The 11,004-nt window shown below is 44.3% G+C and overlaps 1 protein-coding gene across 1 annotated transcript; it reads left to right on the top strand.

Moving 5' to 3' along the window:
* The first annotated feature begins 8,091 nt into the window (after positions 1-8,091).
* Positions 8,092-9,015, top strand: LOC148043947 (olfactory receptor 1G1-like). Its single transcript, XM_087722437.1, has one exon. It carries the CDS (start codon positions 8,092-8,094, stop codon positions 9,013-9,015), a length of 924 nt encoding a protein of 307 aa, XP_087578563.1.
* Positions 9,016-11,004: the final 1,989 nt, after the last annotated feature.

Below are 11,004 nucleotides of genomic sequence, written 5' to 3'. Positions count from 1 at the left end.
ACTTAAACAAAATGGTCCCTTCCAACTCTGATATTCTATGCTTCTACGTAAGACTATGTAAGAAGAATAAAAGCATTTATTGTGCTTTTTCCTGCCTTTTTGGCCAAATTCTGATGATAAAAGCCCCATCGTGCATCTCCATCTCTTGTTCTAAATCTCTCAGCCTTCTCCAAATTTGCGTACATTCACCTACACTCCATTTTCCACTCCAGATTACAGCAGGACTGTCAAACTCGCTGCCCGCAGGCCGGATGCCTCATACACTGGCCACGCCCAGACCTGGTTTAGCAAAGAGAGAAGTCAAAACATGTCATGTGTTGACGCTGTGAGTTTGACATCCCTGCTCTACAGATTCCTATTAAAGTAAACGAAAGGGGAAGGCCACCACCAATCAAGGAAAAAGGTGTAATTGACAACAAACTATGAATGTTCCTCAGGAACACGAATACCTCACTTAAATTTGCAAGTGGAATGTGGATATTGAACTCCTTGCCACTGAAAGGGAAGGGACCCATGGTGGGATTCATTTTTTTTACTACCGGTTCTGTGGGCGTGGCTTTGGGGGGCATGGCAGGGGAAGGAAACGGGCTGGATTCCACTTCTGGAAGTGACCAGTTATTAAGGAGTGGGAGAGGGAGCCCCACTGGCACGTCCTGTTTAATAAACATTGCAAGAAGTTTTGATCATTTGCTTTGAGTTCTGCATTTGGTTCCAAAATATCTCTTACATTTTAGTTTTGTATCTTTTCTTTGGTTAAATCATAATAAGAGCTTATGATATCTTATAATTGTATCCATATTGAAGAGAGTTGAAGTCCTTTTTCATATTACTGTTTTTGTGTCTAAATGTTCTGCGTTCTCTACTTTCTCCTTTTTTCTGTAATTCTGTATTTTAACTTTCTATCTTTGAAATTTAATAAAATTCTATATGTAAAAAAAGAAAACGAAAGATAAAATGTAAAAAAAGAAAAGAAAGATAAAAACCCACAGGTGTTTATCATGACTAGTTAAGGGTCTCATGGAATCAGAAGATTCCATGGTGGCGCAGTGGTTAAGAGTGCAGTATTGCAGGCTAATTCTGCCCACTGCCAGCAGTTTGATTCTGACTCACTCAAGGTTGACTCCTCTTTCCAAGGTTGGTAAAGTGAGGACCCAGATTGGTTGGGGTCGGCGTGCTCACTCTGTAAACCACTGAGAGAGGGCTGGAAAGCACCGTGGAGTGATATATAAGCCTAAGGGCTATTGCTATTGCTACCTGCCATCCAACGAACACCCTTCTCCAGGGACACGTAGTTTTTGAATAAGGTAACACATCATTTACAGATTTTAATAGTCACATTGGTATTGCCCCAGAAGCACCCTATATTAGATACAGAATTCAAATAAGGAACAGATAAATGATTCCGTTGATGAAAAGAACAAGTGACAGTGTATGGAAGGGAGGGGAGCCAAGAAGGCTAGCCAGGGTAGAAATATGTAAGAGATCTAATGCATGGATGAGGAGTGATGGATCTCTTGTTATCTTCTGCTTTTAACTTTTATTGTATTGTTTCCTATTGAGGGAGGGAGGGAGGGAGGGAAGGAAGGAAGGAAGGAAGGAGGAAAGGAAGGAAGAAAAGAAGGAAGGAGGAACAGAGAAGGAAGGAAGGAAGGAAGGAAGGAAGGAAGGAAGAAGGAAAGGAAGGAAGTAAAGAAGGAAGGAGGGACAGAGAAGGAAGGAAGGAAGGAAGGAAGGAAGGAAGGAAGGAAGGAAGGAAGGAAGGGGAGGGCAGGAGGGAGGGAGGAGGGTGGCAGGGTGAGAGGAATGGAAGGACCGGGGGAGAAGGAGGAAGGAAGAACTTAAATATCTTGCATTATATAAAACAACAATGGATTCATGCCTAGAACACCAGCTACAAACTACAGGGAGAACCGGATTCTGATTTCTCTTCCTGATTAGCTGCCTTTCGAGGTAGAACAAAGCTAGTCAGTTTTCCTCTCTTCCTGGTACAACTAAATGAACCCTGTGCCAGCTAACAAGTCCCAGGTGTGGGTTTTGCCCCAGAGGGTCCCTTCTCCCTGCCCTCCTAACTAACCAAGGCACATTGTCCCCCCCTGGGCACCACCTCTCACGGATAATGCACAAAGTACGAGAATTGCATCTGTTGTGAGAATGAGCTTCTCAACATCTCCCTTCTGGCTGCATGGACAGACATTCGGACGAGGCACCCCCATTCTCATTGCACCGTCTGTGAGAGCATTTGGGACAGGATGATTCCGCTTCAACCACAGCTGGTCTTCAACAGGTGAGAGAACCAGCCAAGGTGAGTCAGTTTGTGATCTTCCAAGATCTTCCTAATCATCGTGGGGAGATGTTGGCAGGGAGGGATCTGGTCTTGGGAGGGCAAGTGAAATTGTGAGGAGCCAAGATTTCCTAGATATCTGAGTCCATCTAGGAATCTCCACTTAGGGGGTCTCAGTCCTGTCAAAGACCCCTACTTCTCCTTAAGGGGGTCACAGGTTGAGCCACCAACAATCCAGCCTTTTTTATCCTTCCTGGAGCTTTGATTGGAAAAAGCTTTGACCAAAGTCTCAAAGTTTCAGAAGTCTCAAAGGTGCTTTTTCAAAAGTCCAGCTGGACAATGTATTTTCCTTGAGGAACTCAATCAATCAGAATAGAGCTGGAAGGGATCTTGGCAAGACAAGAAACAATGGATGGAAACTCATCCAGGAGGGAAGCAACCTGGAATTAAGGAGAAACTTCCTGACAGTGAGGACAATTAACCAGTGGAACAGCTTGCTGCCAGAAGTTGTGGTTGCTCCAACATTTGAGGCTTTTAAGAAATGATTGGACAACCACTTGGATAGGGTCTCCTGATGAAGGAGCAAGTTGGACTAGAAGACCTCCCAGTCCCTTCCAGCTCTATTCTGATTGATTGATTGATTGATTGACCTGATTTCAAATTTATATAGACCTGCATTCAGAGGTAGGACAGTGTCCTTCCAAGACCTTTAGGGCAGTCAAGAGCAAAGGGAGAAGGCTTGTTCTGTGTTGAAGTCAAGAGCAAGTCAAACATTCCCTTGGAGATGTATGGAATGTCCAAGTATAACGTAGTTTGTTCGTGCTCTGTATTTTTTGAGAAAGTGGAGCATCCTTCCAGAACTGAGGAAGACAATGTCAACCCTGACATCTTCAGATGGGAACTCTGAAATGGAAGAAATGTGATGGCAGTCTGGGAGAACTTAGTCTCCTTGTTTGTGGTGTCCTTGGTTTCAACGATCAATTCTATAGCAATGGTAGGAAATATATGGCAAAGGCACATTTAAGGTGGAATATAGTCACAACATTCTCAGTAGCATTTCCCATCAATATCAAACATATGGCAGAAAACGTTCTAGAGGTCCGTCAACTCTGCCCTTTGAGGGTTGTTCTTTGTTTTCTTTTTAATTTATGGATTATGTTCATTTTATTCTGTACAATTTTTGTTGCCTGAGGGACCTGTGTTTATCCCAAGCATGTTTAAACTCAGTTACGTAGGACTAACTCAACACCACTGCTGGAAGTTGGTTCCAAGCTCCCACTACTCTTTCTGTGAAGTCCAACTTTCTAGCATGACTTTTGAACTTCCCTCCTGTCCGTTTGAGGTGATGTCCTTTGTGTCCATCATTTTTGCTTAATATTGAAAATAAACTGGCTTCTAGAGCTTTATTCACACCCTGAATATATTTATTGTTATTAAATAAAATGCCCATTTTTCCTTCTGTCCTCCAGGCTGTGCTTTCTCAGCTCCTCCAACCTCAGAGGAACTGTGATTGAGCAAGGAGTTGGGCTAGAAGACCTCCAAGGTCCCTTCCAACTCTGCTGTTCTGTTGTTTCAGAGAAGGTCATCTCCCAAAGAAGAGAGTAGAGGGTCTTTGGAAGGCTGAAGAAGTATCTCCTTCTGCAGGCTGATGACTTCTGAAGAAGGTGACCCAAAACCTGCTGTTTCAGGTGAGAGCATCACATGGCGGCCCCTAAGGATGCCGATGGTTAGAGAAGGCAGAGTTGAAGCATTGCTGCTTCCTCAGCAGAATTCATGGCACTAATTTTGGGGTCTCCTAACCCATTTGCTCACTCACCTATTAGGGAGGGTCATCTGGTGGAGCCCAGGAGGAGAGCTTTTTCTGCCTCAGCTCCCACCTTTTATGATGTTTGGAAGAGATATCCATCTGGTTCAGTTCCAAGTGCGGAGAAAGACACTGGAAACATGGAGGCTGATTGGAAAGGTGGTTTATTGATGGACAGGACCACGTGGGTTTGAGGTCCTGGGCAGCTGACCCCATGGAGTTGAGAGGAAGGGTTATTTATACCTTTTCTTGGGTCTTGCCCTTGAGATTCCTGTTCCTGTGGCAAAGACGTGTATTCTACAGGCTGCTGTCAGAGTCCCAGGGGGCTATGCAAGGGTCATAGCTGACTTTTTAGGTTGTGTGAATTAAATTTGATTGAAGCCTGGACTCTCTGAGATGATGTAATGAGGAGGTTTGTGTCCTGAATGAGTGTTGGGCCATTCCTATTGTGTCTTCATGGCTTTCCGGGTTTGGATCTTGAGTGAGGGCTGATCCTACCATTCTACCTAATTCTGCCTTTGTTCAAAGTATTCTCTCTTGAATGGATAGCCAAATCTGCATTTCTAAAAGCTGGCCTCAGTTAAGTATCTGCTTGGGGGCAGGCAACTGTGGATCTGACTTTCTGCCTCCCTTAATATTTCTATTTCTCTTTTAGGGAAAATATAATATTCTGCCTTTTCAACTATTTCTCCAACTATTTCATGCTTCTAGGAGAGGGGTGGGTGCTAACTTTCCACAATAACAACCCCCCTCCCCAAGTTGTTAGATTGGCTCCAGCTCCAATGGATCTACAAATATGCTTCTGCCAATATCCTTGGGAACAATGTTCCCTCTAAGCTGCACAGGTGCGCGGCTGCGCACATGACAACAAAACACTGCGCAGTGGAAGGAATGACCCGCTTGGCTCCTGTTTTCGATTTGCCGCCCAACGACTGAACAGAGAAGGAAGAGGCAGGAGAGATGAGGCAGAAGAGATGAAGTGGGAGTCAAGCCAGGTCATTCCTTCCAAGAGGCAACTTTCCCATCGAATGACTCGCTGCCCTAGACTCGAGGAGACCCTCTGCAGTCCCTCTCGTCTGACTGGGATGCCAGTGAGAGTGTTAGGCTGAAGGAAGGAGGGATACACACACTAGAGGGAGAGAGAGAGAGAGAGAGAGAGTTAGTTAGTTAGTTAGTTAGTTAGTTAGTTAGTTAGTTGGTGGGCAGACTTAGCACTGTTAAGTTTGTTTCTCTGTGTGTTGTGTATATATACACGTCTCCATGGGTGCAATTGTGCAAGCATTTTTTTTTCCTCTTTAAAAGAATTTTTGGATTTCTCCTCACCAAACCTTTAGGACTGAAAGAGAGTTGAAATATAAAGAGATTGTCAATCGCAATTATGGACTATCTTGATTATATCCTCCTTAGAAAGAATATGCTACTGTAGGGTTGAGAAAAAGATCAAACTTCATTCCATGGAAACCCAACAAAGTTCATAGGGAGGGTTCCTTTCTACGATGGGCTTCTTGGGTCAACAGTGAATATCAGTTATCAAAAATGTAGGTAGAAAATTAAGCAGGCAATAGGCAATTACAAAAAGGGAAGCCAACTTTTTGAATCTGTTTCTTTGACTTTGTGACTTATAAATAGACTAATGTTCTGAAAACCTAAATTACTATATATTTTAAATAGCTGTAAAGCTATGCTGAAAAAGTTGTTCTCATGGTATTGTGATAAATTCAATAAAAAGAAGGGAATTCTTGGTGAATTTAAGGAGAAATGAGAGTATTGGATAGTAAATGGACAAATAAATTTACCAATCAAAGAGAATATTTGCACCTCAGGGTTGAAATGAGATGTTCTCTCTTACTCTTTCCTCTACCTCTCCTCTCTCTGTGTCTCTCTCATCCTCTTTCTCTTTGTCTCTCTTCTCTTTCTCTCTCCTTCTTTTCCATTCTTCCGTCACTTTCTCTCTCCTCCCTTCTCTCTCCTCTTTGCCTCTTTCTGTCTCTCTCATCCTTTCTCTTTGTCTCTCTTCTCTTTCTCCTTATTTTCCATTCTTCTGTCACTTTGTCTCTCCTTCTCCCTTTTCTCTCTTTGTCTCTTTCTGTCTCTCTCACCCTCTTTCTCTTTGTCTCTCTTTCTCTCTCCTTCTTTCCCACTCTTCTGTCACTTTCTCTCTCCTTCTCTTTCTCTGTCTCTCTTCCCTCTTTTTTCTTCCTCTCTTCCTCTCTTTTATCACTTTCTCTCTACCGCCCAACCTGTCCCCATACTTATCTTCGACTGATCATGTTTGCAATAATTTACCTTCTTTTCTAAATAGGCGCAGTTCCCTTACCGGATCCCTCGCTCACTCATTCAAACACACACACACACACACACACACACACACACACACACACACACACTTTTCTCCATTCCAATTTGGATCCTATAAATCAATTGCTCTGTGAAACACCTGTGAAAAAAATTCAGGTGCTCAGGCATGAAAATGTGCCGCTCAAACACTATACTTTTCTGCACACCCTGAAAAAAAATTAGAGGGAACATTACTTGGGAATCTGGTTCTGCTTCAGACTCCACTAGATGCCTCTATTCATGACGTTCACTGCCCGTTTTTCTGTTTCTTGGGTGCAATTTTCGGTTTTCAAATGAGGTTATCTTGTTGGACTGATTTTTGGAGTTTGTTTATTGGTTATATTATATGGTGGTTTCTCACAATAGGAGCTGCCCAGAATCACAAATGTGAAATAGACAGCTCTGCAAGTTGAACAAATGAAATGAAGTATTCAAGAGTTGTCTCGGCCCTGGGAAATGGTTAGGATGCCAAGCTTGGAAAGGTTTCCCAGCATATCAAAAGCCCCAGGAATGCAGGGAGAGAATTAAGTTGCTCTCCCCACTTCTGCATCTCCAATCTAATTCAACACACCCAGCAGAGGTGAATTCTAATTCAAAACAGTACAAGAAGAACATAGAACAGTGTTTCTCAACCTTGGCAACTTGAAGATGTCCGGACTTCAACTTGTTGAAGTTGACTTGAAGTCCGGACATCTTCAAGTTGAAGTTGTTGAATTGAAGTACGGACCTCTTCAAGTTGCCAAGGTTGAGAAACACTGACATAGAATGATAAAGTTGGCAGAGACCTGGGAAGGATTCTAATCCAACTCCCTGCTCAAGTGGGAGACCCTTCTACCCTTCCGGACAAATGGCTGTCCAGTCTCTTCTTAAAAGTCTCCAGTGATGGAGCAAACACAACTTTTGGAGAGAAGCTCTTCCACTGGTTGATTGTTCTCACCATCAGGAAATTCCACCTTAGTTCCAAGTTGCTTCTCTCCTTGATTAGTTTCCATCAGTTGCTCCTTGTCCATCCTTCAGGGGCTTTGGAGGATAGGTTGACCCCCTCTTTTCTGTGGCAGCCCCTGAGATATCGGAAGACTGCTATCTTGTCTCCTCTAGACCTTCTTTTCATTCAACTAGACACACCCAATTCCTGTAACCATTCTTCATATGTTTTAGTCTCTAGTCCCCTGGTCATTCTTGTTGTGGTGGAAAAGGGAAGCAAGCAAGCAAGCAAGCAAGCAAGCAAGCAAGCAAGCAAGCAAGGAAGGAAGGAAGGAAGGAAGGAAGGAAGGAAGGAAGGAAGGAAGGAAGGAAGGAAGGAAGGAAGGAAGGAAGTCCTTCAAGCATCAGCCCATATATCAGTGTTTCTCAACCTTGGCGACTTTAAGTCCTGTGGACTTCAACTCCCAGAATCCCCCAGCCAGCTCTGCTGGCTGGGGGATTCTGGGAGTTGAAGTCCACAGGACTTAAAGTCGCCAAGGTTGAGAAACACTGCCATATATATATTTGACCCTTAATACAGGTTATCTTTAAATATAAGAGATTCTTAATATTTCATTCTCCGCAGAGACCCCAAATAATGACGTTGTCATTCTCCCTCTTACGTGTATTTTCCAGAATTCATTACTCTTCTTCGCTTTCTTGATATGCATTTTTCTGCTTTTCCCAGCTGTTTCTTTTCTTCCCCATGGAAGCTCAGAACAAAACCCATGGGACTGGATTCCTCCTCCTTGGCTTCTCCAGCCTTCTGAGCCATGAAATCCACCTGTTCCTGGTGTTCGTTGTTGACTATTTGGTCACCCTGATGAGCAACTTCATGATCATAATCTTGATTCTCCTGGATTCCCGTCTCCACACCCCCATGTACTTCTTCCTCAGCCAGCTCTCCTGCTTGGACATCTGCCTTTCTTCTGTGGTGGTGCCAAAGATCCTGGTGAACTTCCTACGCCAGCAATACACCATCTCCTACAACCAGTGCCTGGCACAAGCCTTCTTCCTGATCGGCTTTGCGGGATGTGAGCCGGCACTGCTGGCCGTCATGGCCTATGACCGCTACGCTGCCATCTGCCAACCGTTGCACTATGCCCACCTGATGAGGGGCAAGGTCTGCGTCCAGATGTCCGTGGCCGTTTGGCTCTGGGGCTTCCTGGACTCAGCTATCTATGCTGCTCTGGCCTCCAAGCTGGATTTCTGTGGACACCTGCTGGTTCCTCACATGTTTTGTGATGTCCCCCCATTACTGAAAATCGCCTGCAGTGACACTTCGGTCCACAGGTTGGTCAGTTACATCAACAGCACCTTGGTGGGCCTTGTCCCTGTTCTCCTCATCGTCCTGTCCTATTTCTACATTTTGTCCTCCATCCTGCAGATCCGCTCCAAGATCGGACGCCGCAAAGCCTTCTCCACCTGCGCTTCACACCTTGCTGTAGTGACTCTCTTTGTGGGAAACGCTTTCGTGAACTACAACCAGCCCAGTGCTGGCTACTCTCTACAGGTGGACACCTTGATCTCCACCATGTTTTGCATCGTCACCCCCATGCTGAACCCTTTGATCTATACTCTCCGCAACAAGGAAGTGAAGGGGGCCCTGAGGAAGGTTCTCAACATCTAGAAAATGGGGCAGGCTTCATTTTGCAGTGCCCTGTTTTGTGTTTGTATGTGTGAGAAAAACGAGACAGCTTCAGAAGAAGTGATCAATGGACTTACTCAAAATACCATAAAACATTTCCTATGAGACAATAGAAGATATATTAAATCAGCATTCTGTGTGCATAACCAGATGCCTTTGAGTAGTTTTCTATTTTCATTACTGAGCCGTGGTGGCGCAGTGGTTAGACTGCAGTACTGCAGGCTACTTCTGCTGACTGCCAGCTAACTGCAATTTGGCAGTTCGAATCTCACCAGGCTCAAGGTTGACTCAACCTTCCGTCCTTCTGAAGTGGGTAAAATGAGGACCCAGATTGTTGGGGGCAAGAAGCTGACTCTGCAAACCACTTAGAGAAGGCTGTAAAGCACTGTAAAGTGGAATATAAGTCTAAGTCAGGAGTGGGTTCCTGCCAGTTCTAACTGGTCTGGTAGAAGAGGTTCCACAAATCTACCTTGCCAGTTAGAACCCGTTCCAGCTGTGGAAGGAAGAAAGGAAAGAAGGAAGGAAGGAAAGAAAGAAGGGGCTTCTTCAGAGGTCCCGAGGCAAGAGCAGCGTTGAAGCCCTCTCTGAAGCAGCTGGAAAAGGTACGTGTGGGTTGGAGGGAGGGGAAGGAATTCAAACTTCATCCTCCTGGTGCTGTGCGGGGCTTGGGCCAAAGGCTGAAGGGAAGGACCCTGGCTCGCTTGTGCTCTCCCTCCCCAGGTGTAGTTTGATTGCAGGCAGAGCCACGTTGCCTTTTCAATCCTGTAATCAGTGAAGCTGGGATGGATTTTTACATAGCCATCTGGGAGGTCATCTAGTCCAACCTCCTGCTGCAGCAGGAAACCTTACATTATATGGAGTATTTTGGTGCCTCTAACAGAGAGGAAAACTGCCAGAAAGGAGAAAGAGTTTACTAGGACAAGGCTGCCATGCAGAGTAAGGTAGCGATAGTCCTTGACCTATGACTACAATTGAGCCCAAAATTTTGGTTGCTAAGCAAGAGCGTTGTTAAGTGACGTTTTACCCAATCCATGACATCTCCTGGTGAGTGACATCAAGTTGGCCACTCCCACCGGGTCACATGACTGCCAAGCCACTCCCACAAAACAGGCCACACCTACAGAATAGGTTCTAAAAAAATTGAAACCCACCACTGGTCTAAGTGCTATTGCTATTGTTATTAACAACAACAACAACAACAACAACAACAACAACAGTATTTATACGTCTTGGAAATCTACCAACCCAAGACTCAACAATCATCTTACCATTTTTAAGAAACCGAAGATGAAGTTTCGTTGTGGTCTGGATGGACTTATTTCTTTCAAGAGCCCCTTTTTTCAATCATTCATGGGATCGATAATAATAATAATTCATTGTAATAATTCAGTAATTCAAGTACTCAATAAAAATCTTTGTACTCAGCCCTTGTATTTATTTTATTGCCACTAAAAGGATGTCATGGGGGTCTCAAAGTTACTTTTTTCAAAAGGCAACTCGCCTTGGTTTTTCCTTGAAGATGTTTCTCTTCTCATCCAAGAAGCTTCTTCAGTTCTGACAGCTCATTCCCCACATTCCACTCAGAACTGAAGAAGCTAAAAGAGGTTATCGGGGCAAGCATGGAATGGAGACCCGAGAACCTTCTACTAAGCATTAAACCAGAAAACATGAGCAGTTCAATATGGCATTTGAGCCTACATATAATTGTGGCCGCAAGAATAACTTATGCACAATTTTGGAAATCCACTACCGTACCGTCGGAAGATGCCACAATTAAAAAGATCTGTGAATGTGCAGAAATGGACAGAATGACGGGTTGGCTGAGGGACAAAGGAGAAACGGAACATTACCTTAGCTGGAACCTGTGGTATATGTGGGCGACAAGGAGAACAGCAGGGACTTAAAATGGGGAAAGTTAAAAGTGAACATGGGTATCGTAATAGATCCCTGAACTTTGTAATGAGAAGATGT

The sequence above is a fragment of the Thamnophis sirtalis genome, unplaced genomic scaffold (assembly GCF_051295495.1).
Source record: "Thamnophis sirtalis isolate CommonGarterSnake01/CBP01778 unplaced genomic scaffold, rThaSir2_p1.2 scaffold_9, whole genome shotgun sequence".
Classification (NCBI taxonomy): domain Eukaryota; kingdom Metazoa; phylum Chordata; class Lepidosauria; order Squamata; family Natricidae; genus Thamnophis; species Thamnophis sirtalis.
This window is presented reverse-complemented; position numbering and strand designations above follow the sequence as displayed.

Excerpts from the sequence above, each read along its gene's own strand:
- LOC148043947 (XM_087722437.1), top strand. The coding sequence starts at position 8,092 with ATGGAAGCTCAGAACAAAACCCATGGGACTGGATTCCTCCTCCTTGGC.